Source organism: Syngnathoides biaculeatus, chromosome 16, assembly GCF_019802595.1.
Source record: "Syngnathoides biaculeatus isolate LvHL_M chromosome 16, ASM1980259v1, whole genome shotgun sequence".
NCBI classification, from domain to species: domain Eukaryota; kingdom Metazoa; phylum Chordata; class Actinopteri; order Syngnathiformes; family Syngnathidae; genus Syngnathoides; species Syngnathoides biaculeatus.
This window is the reverse complement of record NC_084655.1, coordinates 15,996,144-16,014,060: the sequence shown is the minus strand read 5'-3', so window position 1 is coordinate 16,014,060 and position 17,917 is coordinate 15,996,144. Positions and strand designations below refer to the sequence as shown.

The window sequence follows — 17,917 nt, the reverse complement described above, 5'->3', positions numbered from 1 at the left end:
TTAGAGACGTGTGCTTCCGTGTTAAAAAAAAAAAAAAACATCAGGCTGTGGTTCACTGCGCTGGATCAGTTTTCATGTGCGCCGAGAGTGTGCAACAAGTCCGCAATTGCGCAATGGCGCAGCTTAGAGGGAACATTGGTCAAGACTACGCAACGTCTTTCAATAGATATATATTTCTACTCATAACACATTTTACGCATGTGATTTTTCATGCTCGACTGTGCAGATTAGCGAGCGCGGTGGCGTGCGGCCGCGAATGCGCCTGTCAAACCACAATGACTGCTAATGTATGCTGGCGTTGTTTTTTTAAAATGTATTTATTTATTTACATTTTATATATATATATATATATATATATATATATATATATTTTTTTTTTTTGCTTCATTGGTCCATGTTGTTGTTGCCTCCCCCAGTAATATACAGTACAGTACTGTACTAATGTATGCTGGCGATTTTAAAATTTTGTATTTTTTTATTTTTGCTTCATTGGTCTATGTCAGTGGCATGGTGGATCAGATGGTAAAGCGTTAGCCTCGGAGTTCTGAGGTCCTGGGTTCAATCCCAGACCTGCCTGCGTGGGTTTCCTCCGGGCACTCCGGTTTCCTCCCACATCCCAAAAACATGCTACATTAATTGGACACTCTAAATTGCCCCTAGGTGTGATTGTGAGTACGGCTGTTTCTCTCTATGTGCCCTGCGATTGGCTGGCAACCAGGTCAAAATGTACCCCGCCTACTGCCCGTTGACAGCTGGGATAGGCTCCAGCACTCACCGCGACCCTCGTGAGGATAAGCGGCAAAGAAAATGGATGGATGGATGGATGGATGGTCTATGTTGTCGTGCCGGTGATGACGCATTAGTAGGTAGCGATCCATCTTTTTTTTTTTTTTTTTTTGTGGGGGGTGGTGTCCGGAAATCCGCGATGCACTGAAGCCGCGATAGGTGATCCGTGAAGTAGAGAGGGATTACTGTATTTGAGTATTTTTGTCTGTCATGAATCTTATTGTGAGGTTGCTGAGGCGCTGACAAACGGTTCTCACAGGACTTGTGACATGTGACGTGTGACGGTCATGCGGTCTTGTGTCACGCGATGCGAAATGCGTGTGTCACAGGAATGTTCAGGAGACCCAAGGCCATTTTTCTTTTTTAAAGAGTCATCACAGGGATGAGCGGAATTTGTCAAAGTTATTTCATTCAAACGGTATGTTTTACTCATATGCACTTGTAGAGCCGGGGTAAATGATGATGTACTTACAAATGTAATATAAAATGCTGTAGGGCATTCCAGTGCTATTTACTCCAAGTGCAAACAGGCGTGTGCTTCTTCATCCGCCGTACATGGTAACAAATGAGCTATCGGGATTGAAGAATCGATGTCATCTCTGAAGTCGCCACTTAATGATACAATGTTGGCTTTAGTTTGTAATCATAATATTTGTTCTGGCATATAGGGTTAGGATTACATCAATCAATCCAGTAGAAAAACACTTTAAATTGCCATGATAAGTATTCATAGGTACTGTATTCCATGATTTTGGACGAAAATTGATAATGACCAAGTTCAACTGTCTATTTCTTCTTCATTGCGGAAATAAAAACAAAAAACAAAACAAAACGTCTGCTCCCTGCCATTCGTCGATATTGATGCCAAGTGTATCGACAGTTATAATTAGATTTTTTTTTTTCTCTGAAGTATGCAGTCACGTGGGAGGCTGGGTGGAGACGATGGGAGGGACTTGTTTTTTTTCCAAAGATAAAAAATTGAAGCACATGAGACTATACACTCTCTGTAGTCTTATCTATATGGTGAAATGCCAAATTTATAACCGCCTTGCGCATATTAATTTTGTCCTCTCGTCTCCAAACTCATTCAGTGTCAAGCGGGTCCGGCGAGGAAGGTTCTTCTTGCTCTTTGCTGGTGAAAAGCCACAGGTAGGTAAATTGTATGTGTGTGTACATGTACTGTATATACTGTATATAGGGATTTTATCACATATTGAAAGAAATTTAAAGCAGCCCTTGTTATGGTGTTATGCAAATCTGTTGTATTGGTATGACATTTGAATGTTGATTTTGCTGATATTTTGCCAATATTTCACCCCAAAGTAGAGCTGACGTCAAGTGAAACGGTATTATTTTACCTGGTGAGCAATGTTTTATTATTTGTGTATTACGTAAGGTCACTTGAACAGATAAGAAGTCATCTCACTGCCATATTGTACAAAACAGGGTGAGGCACCCGCGCAAGACTGCGGTCCGCAAGAGCGCTCGAGCGGCTTCTGCTTCTTTAAATGTTTTAGTATAGGTTCACGGTGAGATTTAGGATGGCTGGCCGAGAATGGCTGGGAATACACGCGATGATCAACGGTCGGAGCGCGACGGGATCCTGACCGGCGCTCTGCAACATGATCCCAGCTTTTAAGCACGAGCCCCGCTTCTCCCTCGCAATCAAATTATTGATAAGATGAAGTGCTGCGGCTCCACGATTCCTGGACCATGGACTCTGCGAGAACCGCAATTATTTGGTCACGTCATTTGAACTTCACCATCAAGCATGAAACGCTCAATTTACACTAAGGGGCTAAAGAGTACGATCACAATGTGGAAGTAAAACCTCCAGTGAAACATCAAAACACGGAAGTTTAGTTTCATTCGACAGGTTCACACAGTTTCAAAGTTCCCAGGTTTTGTATGTGAAATGAGAGTTGGATTAATGACAATTGAGGGGGATTCTTGCAAAAGACCAAAGTGTCACTTACACTTAATTGTCTCGTTAGGTTGCCGTGGCATTTTCCTCTGAATTGCCATTGCGATAACTAGAACAGCAAATATTGACTGCACAGTACATCTGTGGGCTAACCCACTCCTGCTAACACATGTCAAAAAACAATCATTCATGTCTTTGATAACGTTGCGCTTTTGTTCCCTGGGAGGGGCCCACAGCCACGCATTAGCTGGAGCGCTTGCAATGTTTTGATCGTCCACCTGGCTGTTTACTCTCCAGTTTGCTAAAAAAAAAAAAAAAGCAGTATATTTCCCATCTAGTGAAGGACTTCTCACAATGGAAAAAGGATACCCTGGACAAGAATCAGCTCCACCCTACCCTGGCCCACCCATGACCTACGGGGGTCCAGCGCCCCCGCCTGTGTTGTACCCGTCCCCTAATGCAGGACCCCCACCGATTGGATACCAAGGAGGTCTGTGGATGCCGCCCGTCTAAAATGTCTTAACTTCCTACAGAGCTTGCGCACGTGACGTCACCATTTTCACGGCGCCATATTGCTGGTCAAAAAGAGGTGCTCGACATTGAACCGGAGGAGAATATTTACAATACCAGCGACCTGTTGTGCTGTTTGTCACAACAAACGAGAAAGATATTCAAGGAGCTCACGGGCGCCTAATATGATCCTCACAGGCTACCGTTTGCCCGCGGGCACCGCGTTGGTGCCTCCTGTTCCATAGAATACTAGCTGAAAAGACAAGAAAATATCGATGGATTTCGGCAATTAAACGTGATGGATGGTGCCCAATAGGGATCGCACAAAAATGCTTACTGTCATAACCGGTTTTCACCGAACACCTGTAGCAAAAAAACAATTAACCTGTTTTAAAACTGGTTTATGTGGTGTTTACATAATTCACCCGCGGGAGCTCGAGTTGGGGTGCAGGCTTCCCCACAGACTGTTTTTGTTGTTGCTCTTCCGCAGTGACGAGTTCACAGAGTTCCGCCCGTTTTGCGAGTAGTGTTTTGATGTCTGCCAATAAAACAAGTTTTGTTCCTGTGTCCGACACTCCGCCTCCGGCTCCTTTTTCTCCGGCGCTACAACTTCTTGTAAAGTACTCCTATACTTTGGAGCGTTTCCTCGATGCCATGTTAGATGTTTCTTTGATTTAACTGAATGTTCTTTTGAGTCCAACTTTACTCTAACAGCGAAACTTGAAAAAAGTGGAAATGATATTGAAAAAATAGCGCAATGTGGAGTACCGGAACCGGAAGAAATGATTGTAAATTTTAACCGATTTTGAAAGTCCGATTACGGTTTCGGTTTTAAAAAATCTAAAAACGGTTATAACCGGTTATTTGTAACCGGTTGCGATCCCTTGTGCCCAACCAAATACACACGCCTGTGTAGCAATCACTTCATTTCAGGTTGGAATTATTCTTCTCAATCTCAAATTCCCAAGAAGTACTTATAATGCCAAGTTGGCTCATTTGAGAAGAATGCTTTAAAAAAAAAAACAAACAAACAAAAAAAAAAAACGACAGGGAGTCATCTCTAACGTACATGGAAGCGTGTTGTGGCCTCATGTTAAACTTTGGTAAACCTCTCCCCAACAGACTTTTTTTTTTTTTTTAATAGGCATTGTTCTCAAATGACTCCCAATGCGTATTTTAAAAAAAGAAAATAAACCGTCGGTCACGGTTTATGGTAATCCAGTTGTCCAAGACAAGCAGAAGCGGGTTAACAGTCCAATTTCTTATCGGCGAAACATCGAATTCAGCATTAAATACGGGTCCCAAATGCAAGTGTCTCTCATTTTTCCATGTACCTTTGTTTATTATCACCTTCTAAATCTTTAACGGTATCAGACAAAACTCTGTGAGACTTAGCTAAACCTCTCCCCGATAGACTTTTTTTAAAAATATGCATTGTTCTCAAATGAGTCCAATGTGTATTTAAAAAAAGAAAATAAACCGCCAGTCACACAGAGGTTTACGTTGGTGAACGTGTGGCCACAACAGGCTTCATTTACAGAGGAGCCGACTCACTGTCTTTTTTTTCCCAATCATCGTAAATTAATGCAAGTTTGTGTAAAAAATATTCAAATATTGGTATTTGTATTGAAAAAATGTGAGCTCCATCACTATGTGGGATTTATTCCTGATTGAGAACAGATCCAGCATCGAAGTATTTGTATGCGTCCAGAGTTTTCTACGCTTTTAAACTCTTCCGTGTAAATCTCGACGACTTACTCAGCAGATCCATGTGTAGATCCAGTTGTCCAAGAAAAGTGGAAGCGGGTCAACAGTCCACTTTTTTATCGTCGAAAACATCGACTTCTGCATTAAATTTGGGTCCTCTACACCAAGTGTTTCTCATTTTTCCACGTACTTTCGTTTATTATCACCTTCTAAATGTTTAACGGTATCGGACACAACTCTGGGCGTCGTGCTCTAAGACATTTTCGTGTCGTCTCCAACCGACTTAGCATTGAAGAATGCTTTGCAAGACCGTCAATGTGGGCAGTCACGTGACTTCGGTGACGTACATGCACGAAATACACGTAAATTTATCTTCTAGCATGATGCCCAGAGTCTTGTCCGACACCGTCAGACATTTAGAACGTGAAAATAAACAAGGATACGTGGAAAAATTAGATAAACTCGGCATAGAGGACCGTATTTAATGCCGCAATTGATGTGTTCGCCGATAAGAAATTGGACTGTTCCGCTTTTGCTTGTCTTGGACAACAGGATATACGCATGGATCTGGTGAGTAAGTCGTCGAGATTTACACGGAAAAGTTGGAAAGCGTATAAAAGTCTGGACGCATATGAATACTTGGTTGCTGGATCTGTTCTCATCAGGAATAAAACTCACATAGTGATGGTTTTGATGGCTCGTGAATGCAGAAGTGTGTTCGGCCACATGTTAACCTTTCCTGGAATCCATCGATTTTTTCAGCTAGTATTCAACACAAATACCAATATTTAAATGAATGACCCCTGGTTTTACACAAACTTGCATTCATTAACTAAAAAAAAAAAAAGAGAACAAGCGAGTTGGCTCCTCCGTAGTGTTTCCCAAGAACTACTTATAATGCCAAGTTTGCTTATTTGAGAACCATGCGTTAAAAAAAACAAGACGTAGTCGGCTCCTCTGTACACCAAGCGTGTTCCGGCCACACATTAACCGACATAAACCTCTGTGTAACTGACAGTTTATTTTCTTTTTTTTTAAATACGCATTGGACTCATTTGAGAACAATGTATATAAAAAAAAAAAAAGGGATCTGTTGGGGAGAGGTTTACCAAAGATTATCGAGTGGTCGCAACACGCTTCCGTGTACCTTGGAGACGACTTCCTGTGTCTGTATGTTTTTTTTTTTTTTAACGCATTGTTCACAAATGAGCCAACTTGGCTTTATTAATACTTTTTGGTAATTTGAGATTAAGAAGAATAATTCCTACATGAAGTGAAGTGTTTGCTACACAGTCGTGTGTATTTGTTTGGGGACCATCCATCACATTTAATTGCTGAAGTCCATCGATATTTTCTCGTCTTTTCAGCTGGTATTCCACAGAATGATCTCTGAATATCTGTTTTGTCTGTTGTGACAACAGCACAACAGGTTTTGGGCATTGTGTATATTCTGCTGCGGTTCAATGTCCACCACACTGTCGAGCAGCTCGTTTTGACCGGCAATATGGCGGCGTGGAAATGGCGACGTCACGTGCGCGAGCTCTATAGCTGTTGTCATGTTGGTCTTCTGAGTACGGCAAAGTAGCCAAATAGTAGACTTGATTTTGCATTATTCTTTCAAGCCTCAATCATTAAAAAAAAAACTCATTTTACAATCATCCAAAGCTATGCCCTGGGCAGATTCTACTGACATGGCAACACAAAGAGAAGGAAATCCGATTGGGCAAATGAAAATCGAACATCCGTAGATATGTACTGGAAGCATTGCAGCTAAGTGAAATGCTACGGAATAACGGGAATAGAATGCTGGGAATGTACAGTGTGCAAACAATTTCTTGGACCAAATATATGAATTTGTATTGTAAATGTAGGTTAGTGCTTCATCCAGGAGAAAAAGTCCTGTTGGCCAAGACAGCTCACCACTGATCCAAGTCCGCTCATGCAACTCTTATTTGTTTTATGCAAGAACAATCGAGTTGAATCAAATTAACAAACATGCTGTGTTGTTTTCTTGTTTTTTTCATCTGCCATATGGTGCCCTCACTTCGGAACCAGGTCCGACGACCACAGGTGAGCTAATACGTACACAAAAGTTGCACAGGTCCGGTCTTTTATCTAGAAAAATGTTGTGTTTACAACAACATTTTTTTCAATGAAAAGTTGGTAAGATTATGTGAATAAAATGTTGCTTTCCCAAAGAAAAACATTGTGGTGTTACGCAAATAAAGTCGTTTCTTTTTTTTTTTTTTTTTAGATGAAGTTGCAATAAAATTCACTTTTTAAAAATGACTTTCAAATGTGGAGGCACGTCGGATCATCTGGTAAAGTGTTGGCCTCACAGTTCTGAGAACCCGGGTTCGATCCCAGCCCCGCCTGTGTGCAGTTTGCATGTTCTCCACGTGTTTGTGTGGGTTTTCTCCAGGCGCTCTGGTTTCCTCCCACATCCCAAAAACATGCAACATTAATTGGACACTGAATTGTGTGATTGTGAGTGCGGCTGTTGGTCTCTATGTTCCCTGCGATTGGCTGGCAACCAGTTCAGGGTGTACCCCGCCTCCTGTCCGTTGACAGCTGGGATAGGCTCCAGCACTCCCCGTGACCCTCGTGAGGATGAGCAATAAAGAAAATGGATGGATGGACTTTCAAAGGTGAATTTTAAAATTACAACTTTACTCTCACACGTTTCCCTGTCCTGACTTCAAGTTGTTCAAAATAAGGAGAAGATTACTGAAATTACTGTACAAGAATGAATGAAACTAAAACCATATCAACAGTTCTCGTGTTTTCACGCCAGTAGAATGTAGCGTTCACTTCCACAGGACAGGGAGGAGAAAGAAAGCAGACCCGTGAGGCTATGCCAGAGCATTTCAGCTGGGTTGAGATGACATGCTAACCGTGTGCTTTCCTCAACTTCAGTGACACAGATGGTGGTAACACCTGCCCTGCAAGATACCGCTGGACAAGCCCTGTGCTCCCACTGTCAGCGGACTGTGGTCACCCGGACAGAGCACAAATCAGGCTTGTTGGCCTGGGCCATCTGCGGAGGCCTCACCATCTTTGGGTAAAGAGAAGAAACACACAAAAGGTAACGACTCCAAAAGATAGTGGTTTACTTTTTTCTGTTCCTGCATCAGATGTTGGCTCTGCTGCTGTATACCATTCTGTCTGGACTCCTGCCAGGATGTGGAGCATCACTGTCCATCCTGCCAAAACCTCATCTACGTTTACAAGCGACTTTAAGTCGCCCCGGATCGGGGATTGGATGCTGATGACGGCATTTCCAGCAGAGAATGAATTTGACAGAGTAAACCTTGCAAAAGCTCAGATCTTCTGTGCATTGTGATGTGTGAATGTTGCATGGCAGATGACAAGAATACATTATTGATCAGTCAGTGGAAGAAAATGAAACATGTAAGTGAAGAATAATCATTCGATGATAATGTGCATTGTCTCTCTGGAAGACTACTTTCACAATGCTATCATGTTGTAAAAACTGAAATAAACACACACGTGATTATAATTTACAAATGCTACCGCATTTCTGAAACCGAAAACAGTACAGAATGAAAATGAGATGTGAAAAACTCTCAGTTTTTCTCGAAGAAGTTATTATCCTGCAGAATATCCATAACTGACGTAACTTCTTCAAGTGGACAACGTAAAATATTTGGCAGTACAACGATGAATGAAACCCACACCCAAAATATAAAAATAAAAGAAGCTACACAAACCGAAATTTCAGTTCAGTTACACTAACTTAAAGAAAATCATTATGGCAGAATTAAAAAAAAAAAATACACCGACAAATTTCAATATAAAGAACTTAGAACAGTGATTCCTAAACAGTGTGCCGGGGTACATTAGTGTGCTATGAGCGCTATTCAGGTGTGCCGTGGGAAGTTATCCAATTTTATGTAATTGCTAAAAAATACATTTATTTCCAAGAAATAATGTATATTTATTGATCCATTCATGCCAGTGAGGCACAATGACAAAATCCTCTTCTATTAGATGGCAGGAAGTACATACAGTAATTAATCCATCCATTTTTGGTGACATTTACTTTTGTTGGTGCGCCGTGTGATTTTTCAATTGTAAAATATGTGCCTTGGATCTATAAAGGTTGGAAATCACTGACTTCGAATATATGTATAAACGAGACAAGTCTGTTCCTGGCATAGCCGTGACGTCATAGCGTGATCGGGTCAACAACTCGGTTGTTGTAATGGTGCATTCAATGACCTCAGGAAATAGTATGTGCAGCGTGAACGTGATCGACACTTTTTTTGTTTGGAAAATAGGAACACATTCGAGGAGAAGAAGCCACCTTCCTCCCCCCCATATAGAGCTCAACATTCACGGACATTAAAAATGATTCACTCTCAACACGTGTTCCAATTTTAGTCACACATATTTCTAATAAATGACACCTAAACGAAAGTTAAATTCGTGTATAATTTTGTGGACGAATGATGTGATGTTTACAGCGTGGGGGAATGGGGTGTATAGCGTATTCTCCCTTATGTTCCCTTTTTCATGGATTGTGGAAAAGCGAAGCTTCTGGAGTAGCTCCTGAAGGCACCATGGGAAAAGAGGGAGAGAAAAAAAGGAAAAGAAAAAGAGGAAGAGCTCCACGTCGTCTCCTGCATCGTAACGGGTCCGGTCGAGTAATGGTCTCGGCGCCTCCACTTCTTCCAACAAGCGGGTAAATGTGTCTGGGAAATTGACAGAACCAACGTTCTTATTTTGGATAAAGCGGAGAGGACTAAACAAACCAGCAAAAAAAAAAATAAAAAATAAAATAAAATAAAGATGGAGCTGGAAGACGGAGTTGTGTACCAGGACGACCCGGGGACATCAGCGATGATGTCCGAGCGGGTGTCGGGCCTGGCTAACTCCATCTACCGCGAGTTCGAGAGGCTCATCGGAAAGTACGACGAGGACGTGGTGAAGGAGCTCATGCCGCTGGTGGTGGCCGTCCTGGAAAACCTCGACTCGGTTTTCGCGGAGAACCAGGAGCACGAAGTGGAGCTGGAGCTGCTCAAGGAGGACAACGAGCAGCTCATCACCCAGTACGAGCGCGAGAAAGCGCTCAGGAAACACGCGGAGGAGGTGAGCAACAAAGACGCACACATCATTTTGAAGCAAAAAAAAAAACCAACAACATTTATTTCGCTCTTTAGTTTGTCTGTTGATGACATGGACTTGACTGGGCGGGCGTCAAGCTGACTTTGCTTGCGGCGCGTGTCAACAAAACAGTGTCATGCTAATGTCACCATGCTAACCGCGCTCGGTATAAAGTGTGCGTCGCGTGGGGACTTGCCCACAATAATATCACCAACGAATGCACCTGTTCGTCGCCTTCAAGTCAGTGAACGCACCATGTCAGAACACCCCCCCCCCCCCGAGACCTGGACCGCTGTGACTCAGCACTTTAGGCCATCCCCGAGAGAGTTGCACCCGAGGGTGGGGAAAGGGGGCTGTCAAGTCCACTAAAATTCGCGATTATTTCAATTAGGCCAAGGGAGACCGTCGGTAAAAAAAAATAAAAACCACCAAAATCAAATTTCCCATTCGAATCGATCGTTACCCAATTAAGTTATAGATAAAGGTGGCAGTTCTTACTTTTCACACCTGCAATAACACCTCAACAAATACTCCCAAGTATCATCAAAATTGCCAAAAAGTAAAATACAATAGGGTGGCACGGTGGGCTCAGCCGGTAAAGCGTTGGAGTCACAGTTCTGAGGTCCCGGGTTCAATCCCGGACCTGCCTACGTGGAGTTTGCATGTTCTCTCCGGGCGCTGCGGTTTCCTCCCACATTTCCAAAAACATGCAACATTAATTGGACACTCTAAATTGCCCCTAGGTGTGATTGTGAGTGGGGCTGTTGGTCTCCATGTGCCCTGCAATTGGCTGGCATCCGGTTCAGGGTGTAACCCGCCTCCTGCTCGTTGACAGGTGGGATAGGCTTCAGCACTCCCTGCGACCCCCGTGAGGATAAGCGGTGAAGAAAATGGTTGGATAAAATACAGTAACGTGGTCGTCAAAATGAAGCAGGCCAATCATTCCAAAAATTTTATTCCTGTAAGCTGCTGTAAAATCATGCAGTTTGTACATGTGCACTGGAAAAAAAAATGTGTAGTCAAGAGTGTTTGTCATATGAGTCATATTTCAACAATGATTACAAATGAAGAGGCTTGAACAATACGACAAGCAGTGTAGAGTACAGGGTGTATGTTAATATTCATTGTGCAAATTTGATATGTATAACATTATTGCACAGTTGCCAAGAGTATTATAGTTAATCATGAACAATTTAAACGATGTTTTTGTAAACTGTTGGGGGTGGATGTGAAGGAATGTCCACGATAGGAAAAAAAAAACGTTTTTCTTGAAAAATTACTCTTTGGTCAAAATGTGTGTTAATACAATCCTGTGTCAATCTTCCTGACAAATTAAGTCAAGTTCGTCAATGAAATTCGTGCTGTTTCGATTAATACCAAGGGACATTTTATCTCAAGGCGCTCTATATTACATAACTGGACCATTACAATAAGGAGACTCAGTAGATCCCAGAAACCAAACAGGAAGTATCCTTTTCTTATTCTTCCAACAGGAAAAGAAATCATTTGACAAAATCCGTCTGCTACATGCAGAGGGGAGACCAAAACGTGCAGTCTGTTTTAGTGGTAACAATACGACAATATGTAATTCTACTAAATGTTGGCCTGTGGGCCACATATTAATATCACTGCTAATGTGAAGAACTATTGCAGAAGTTATTGGCAGTTGTAGGAAATAAAACCTTGAACTGTTTGCTTGCCGTGTGCTACAAAAAAAAAAGAAAGTACCAGTATTGGATTACAGCTGTGTTGCATCCAACCTATAGAGTTCATGCACGTGACGTCACCATTTTCACGGCGCCATATTGCCGGTCAAAAAGAGCTGAATATTCACAATGGCCGAGACTTGTTGTGCTGTTGGTTGTTACAACAGACAAGACAGACATTCATTCTATGGAATACCAGCTGAAAAGACCAGAAAATATCAATGGATTTCAGCAATTAAACGTGATGGATGGTGCCCAACCAAATACACACGCCTGTGTAGTGATCACTTAATTTCAGGTAGGAATTATTTTTCTCGATCTCAAATTCCCAAGAAGTATTTATAATGCCAAGGTGTCTCATTTGAGAACAATGCGTTAAAAAAAGAAAGGACTGAATGTCGTCTCCAACGTACACGGAAGCGTGCTGCGGCCGCTCGGTAAACCTCTCCCCGACAGACGTTTTTTTTTTTTTTTTTTTAAATGTGCATTGTTCTCAAATGAGTCCAATGCGTATTTAAAAAAGAAAATAAACCGTCGGTCACGGTTTATGGTAATCCAGATGTCCAAGACAAGCAGAAGCGGGTTAACAGTCCAATTTCTTATCGGCGAAAAAACATCAACTTCCTCATTAAAAATGGGTCATCTATGCCAAGTGTCTCTGATTTTTCCACGTACCTTCGTTTATTATCACCTTCTAAATGTTTAACGCCGTCAGACAAAACTCTGGGAAACATATTTTCGTGTCGTCTCCAACCGACTTAGCATTGAACAATGCTTTGCTTGACCGGCATAATGGCCAGTCACGTGATTTCGGTGACGTAGGTGCATGAGCTCTATACGGATGCATGTCGATAAATAAGAATATCATAAATAATGGATTATTGCGTTCCAATTTTTCTAATTAAACTATTGAAATAAGTTATATTTTTCATGATATTGTAATTGTTTGCAATGGAACTAAAAAATGTAACCTTACAGACAAAACTACACTATTCCATCAACAATTGTAGTAGGTCTGGGTTAAATGATAACACACGGTTAGAAAGCGCTTTATATTATGATATATTGCACTATTTTATATTTGAATGAAAAAATGAAGGTTTATTATTTTAGTATACGAAGAAAGTCTGAGGTGAAGTTAGTAACAGTCCTTCAGAAATGTGTGAATACGCCCCTGCTGGCTCACTTCCCCATGTGACAGGCGATACAATGCGACTCGGACCGTCTGCCACAGCTAACTTCTCGACTCGGGGGGGCTTTTGAACCGGAGCAACAATGACACTGACGCAGTGTGACATCCAGACATGGTCGGTGTTGTGTAAAAGTGCATCTTGAGCGGTCAGTATTAAAATATATCCGCATATTAGATGTAAGACGCGGCATCGCAACGGAAGAGGAAAAGGAGGCTGTGGGGCTCCACGGAGGACAACCGTAGTTTGGAGCGGGCAGGATATTACTTCCAGGTCATGTGATTCATTGTACAGAAGTAACAAAAAGGGAACCCCCCCCTTCCCCATCACAACTCGCGTTTCCCTTTTTCCTGCCTTAAATTTTTAAAGAAGTGTAGTGGACGGCCCAATATTGTGAGTGTGTGGTCACATTTTAGCTAAGAAATACGCGTTACACTATGTATTGACGTACAGTATTACTTGTCTTACTGATGAACTATCTGTCAATTAATCATTGCACTTTGGCGTTTATTGTTCAAAGTCTTTCATGTTTAATCTGATCACGACAATGTGGTTAGGAATATTCAAATGTTTCCTACTGACTAAACATCGCTTATCAGCAAACAACATGCTGATATAACCTTGTGGTTATTTTCCATTTGTAAATCAGAAAATTACTTTGCACCCTGCAACATGCGTTCTACAGGATGTGTGACTCACAAGTTATGAGGAGGATTTTTGCAAAAGCAAAGACAACAGTTGTAAACGGACAATTGGGAGTTCTTGGACATTTTTTTTTTATTAGCTCACTCGTGTTTAAATGGTGGGTAATTAAAACATTTTAGTGCGGTACACACTCATGCGGTGGGTGTTGAGTGTGGTGTAATGACATTTTTTTTTCAGTTTGTAGTCCAGTTCAAGTGAGATATGGTGGTTTCTTACATCCATCCATCCATTTTCTTAGCCGCTTATTCCCACAAGGGTTGCGGGGAGTGCTGTAGCCTATCCCAGCTGTCAACTGGGTACACCCTGAACTGGTCGCCAGACAAACAGCTGAATATGGCAGTGGTGGGACTTGAACCCACGCCTCCTGAGAGACCGGACCCTAAATCCAGCGCCTTGGACCGCTCGGTCACACTACCTGTTGCTTTCTTATATTTTCATACAATTAGCTAATATTGCAGTAACCGGTAACTAGCGGTCCGAAAACCAGTGACCTGATGCGTCGCTGCCGGGTCTAATCCTGCCGCCCGTCTGTGTCTGTGAGTAGAAGTTCATTGAGTTTGAGGACACGCACGAACAGGAGAAGAAGGACCTGCAGAACCATGTGGACAGAATGGAGTCCCACTCGCGGCAACTGGAACTCAAGATCAAGAACCACGCCGACCAGAGTAAGCAGCATTATGCGCACTCAGATGCACAAATGGCTTCCTTTATGTCATTCTTTGTTATAATTAACACCAATGATGTATATATTAAAGAAATAGCTATTCTTTATTTTTACACGTGACGCACACATGCACACACGTGCAGAAAACACACACAGACACCGACTTCCTTGCACGTTTTGGGGAGCCTGTGTAATTGGATTATAGGATTTATGTTATTCCCATCCTAATGCGGCGCCGCATCGTTCACCGGCTTTCTTGTTGGTGGATTAAGGGATATTTTATAGTATTGAAAAGTGTTCTCACACCCTTGATTCACAAATGCTAGTAACAGTTAAGTGTCCGGTCCTGCATGGCAAATTTGGGTCAGATGAGGTAGTTGTAGACCAAATGGACTGGAACTCAGTGTTAAGTTTGATCATAGAAATAAAAAAGAAACGGCCCCTTTGGTTCTGGAAGTGAAAGGCCATAAATTGTCTTATAATTACAGCAACAGTTTATTCTTTTTATTTGTTGAGTCATAGCTGTTACTCCTCATCTCTCGCAATCGTCACAGCTCAAGACGGCCCGAGTGCCTCTGAGATGCGGCGTCTCCTCCCATAAATGCTTCAGTGAGCATTTGTGTGCACACAAAATGATTTTGAACAGACCCTCTTCTTTGTACGTAGCTCTTCAATCCATGATGGGTCTCCTTGAATTCGATGAGTCATGATAGCGGCACAAAATTAACTGCGTTTTGCAGCCCATCTCCGCAAAGCTTTGGATAAATCCGGCATGTGCTTATTGGATTAGGTAATTTTTTTTATCACTTTATGTTGAGGATTACCATGAGGAAAATCCCATCTATTTTTATAATATCAAATAATATTATAGAACGCTCAGCCTCACAACTGGCAGGCAGACATGCAATGTCTTGTCTACCATGCCGCAACTTCACATTGTATGTCACAGCCTTATTTCAAAAATTATTATTATTTTATTTCCCTGAAAATTATACACATAACTTCAAAGTAACAATGGGGTGAAAAAAATTAAAAATATATTTTAAAATATTATTTATTATTTTCAATATTAATTGGACACTAAATTGCCCCTAGATATGTTTGTGTGTGCAGCTGTTTGTCTCTATGTGCCCTGCGATTGGCTGGCGACCAGTTCAGCGTGTACCCCGCTTCCTGCCCGTTGACAGCTGGGATAGGCTCCAGCACTCCCCACGACCCTCGTGAGGATAAGCGGTGAAGAAAATTGATGGATGTTATTATATTTTATGTTATTATTTGAAATTAAAATCAAGATCCCGCGTACATACTGAAAGTATTCACAGTCTTTGCTCAGTACTTTGTTCGTACAAGAATAATACCTTTTTTTTTTTTTTATGATTTTTCCAAACATGACTATCTTATATTTACCATCTTCACACATTCCTTTTTTACAGTCGTGCTCAGGCTACATCTGGTTGGATGTTCATGTCACCATCGTGAGAAGTCGTATTTTGAGGGGAAAAACGAAAAGATTTATTGAATTTTGGCATAACGCTGTACCATAACAATATGGGTGAAAATACGACAAACTCTCATCCGTGATCCAAGTTGACTAACTGGGTTGATGTCATTTTTTTTTTTTTTGTCGTTTTTTTGTTTTCTTAGTCGGCAGGTTAGAAGAGCGAGAGGTAGACCTCAAGAAGGAATACAACTCCCTCCACCAGAGGCACACAGAGGTACAGGAAGTGGGAAAGGAATGAGGGTAGGGGGGTGCAAAACAAAAACATCTTTCAATGTCATTTCTAACTTGGTGTCTGTGTCGTTTGCTCTGTCCCTTTTAGATGATCCATAATTACATGGAGCATGTTGAGCGTATCAAAATGCAGCAGGGTGGTGAGACTACAGAGTTGAGCGGTATCGGCCGAGTCCGGTAAGTCAGCATTTTTATGTTCACTCCCAGTTCACTTTATTTATTTATTGTATTAATCAAGAATGTGGTCAAAATTAAACATCTTGCCACTCTGCATGGTACTGAAAGTCTCTCTTCTTCCTCTGCAGGAGGGAGCGTCCCCTTTCTTTGGGCATCTTTCCAACATCCGGCGGCGGGTCTGTGCTAATTCCGGATTCCCAGACCCGTGCAGTGACACCGAGCGCGGAGGCCTGGCGGTTCACCGACGCAAACTCCCAAACCCGGTCCACTAGCAGCCTCCAGGTGGGTGCCGTGGACGACACGCACACATTTCCACGCCACTCCGAGTACAAACGTCGTATTGAAGTCAATTGATGGCGGACGACACATTCTGGCTATTCTTCCTTTAGAGTCTTGGCTTTGGGTCATCAAAAAAAATAAATAAGAGAGCCTTTGATAAGGTGTGCTCATGCTCGTGTGTTTAAGTAGGCTCCTGACAAAGAAGTCTCTGTTTCCAGACATCCTCTTTTAAGGCTCCCATGAATATGCAAACCAGTCTCATGAGTGCATAAAGCACACTGATGTGCAAACGTCATAATCCGTTTGTGAGATACCCCGAAGTGAACTCTTAAGGGGCCGTGGTTGGGGCAAGCTTATTTCATCCCTCTTCCGCGTTTTATTACAACTGGGACACCCGCTCTGCTGCGGTGCATGATGGGAGTTTTGCCTCTGTATGGCTGGCAGCCAACTGCTGATGAAGAGGCATACTCGCTGGAATATAATAGTCCCTTATGTAATGAGCACAGCAGCGCACTCCCTGTTGCGCCTTGGCCTTTTGAACTCCCAGTAAGCTTTGAAATGCGCACAATTTTATGATAGGTCAACAAGGATGGAAGCGTTATGAAAGGGTGAGATTATGCTGCTAGGCAATCGAGATCTCATCAACGAAAACAATGCGGGTTACACGAAAGCCTCTTTGTAAATTTAAAACCTGTTCAATTATATTTGTGTCATACGTGGATTTATTTACGTTGGACAAGGTAGGTTACACAGTATATTTTGAAACCAAATATATAAACAGTAGTCAAATGTGATCTTTTATTTGAATTCAAATTTGTAAACAAATTTAATATGTAATATCCATCCATCCATTTTCTTTGCCACTTATCCTCACGAGCTGTCAACGGGCAGGAGGCGGGTTACACCCTGAACTGGTTGCCATCCAATCGCATGGCACACAGAGACAAACAGCTGCAGTCACAATCACACCTAGGGGCAATTTATCGTGTCCAGTTAATGTTGCATGTTTTTGAGATGTGGGAGGAAATCGGAGTGCCCGGAGAAAACCCACACAGGCACGGGGAGAACATGCAAACTCCACACAGGCGGGGCTGGGATCGGGATCGAACACGGGTCCTCAGAACTGTGAGGCCAATGCATTACCAGGATATCCAAAGTGCCGCCAATATGTATTATATAATATATTATAATTTTTTTGAACTGACAATAAGAGACGAGAGACGGAAGGAGACCCTTGATTTACTTCTATCCCTTTTGTTCTCCCGGTGTCCTGAGCTCACTCCATTTAAAGACAAAACATACAAATATACAAGTTCAAACTTATGTCTTAATTTAATTCCATCAAAACTTTATTTCTTTACGTTACCTATTGTTCTTTTTGTAGGTATATTTTAAAATACGGGGATCTTT

At 42.0% G+C, this 17,917-nt stretch overlaps 2 protein-coding genes across 7 annotated transcripts in view; both read left to right on the top strand.

Annotated features, from left to right (window-relative positions):
* The first annotated feature begins 1,769 nt into the window (after window positions 1–1,769).
* si:ch211-202h22.9 (uncharacterized protein LOC559480 homolog) lies at window positions 1,770–8,459 on the top strand. The gene is made up of 5 exons (XM_061847344.1): window positions 1,770–1,935; window positions 3,049–3,200; window positions 6,983–6,997; window positions 7,844–7,988; window positions 8,062–8,459. The coding sequence occupies exons 2-5, from the start codon at window positions 3,065–3,067 to the stop codon at window positions 8,165–8,167; spliced, it is 402 nt and encodes a 133-aa protein (XP_061703328.1). The 5' UTR covers window positions 1,770–1,935; window positions 3,049–3,064; the 3' UTR covers window positions 8,168–8,459.
* Window positions 8,460–9,534: 1,075 nt separating this feature from the next.
* The window catches only part of spag9a (sperm associated antigen 9a), a 29,305-nt gene continuing 20,922 nt past the window's right edge, over window positions 9,535–17,917 (top strand). For all 6 annotated transcript variants that reach the window (XM_061846048.1, XM_061846046.1, XM_061846045.1 and 3 more), the window contains exons 1-5: window positions 9,535–10,039; window positions 14,200–14,320; window positions 15,964–16,034; window positions 16,140–16,228; window positions 16,357–16,510. In XM_061846048.1, coding sequence (XP_061702032.1) covers window positions 9,740–10,039; window positions 14,200–14,320; window positions 15,964–16,034; window positions 16,140–16,228; window positions 16,357–16,510 — 735 coding nt within the window. In that variant the 5' untranslated portion in view covers window positions 9,535–9,739. The remainder of the gene's footprint in view (window positions 10,040–14,199; window positions 14,321–15,963; window positions 16,035–16,139; window positions 16,229–16,356; window positions 16,511–17,917) is intronic.

Bases quoted from the DNA above. Each gene is read 5' to 3' on its own strand.
- si:ch211-202h22.9 (XM_061847344.1), top strand. From the start codon at position 3,065: ATGGAAAAAGGATACCCTGGACAAGAATCAGCTCCACCCTACCCTGGC. The intron at 7,989-8,061 runs GTAAAGAGAAGA...TTCCTGCATCAG, and splicing joins GGAGGCCTCACCATCTTTGG to ATGTTGGCTCTGCTGCTGTA.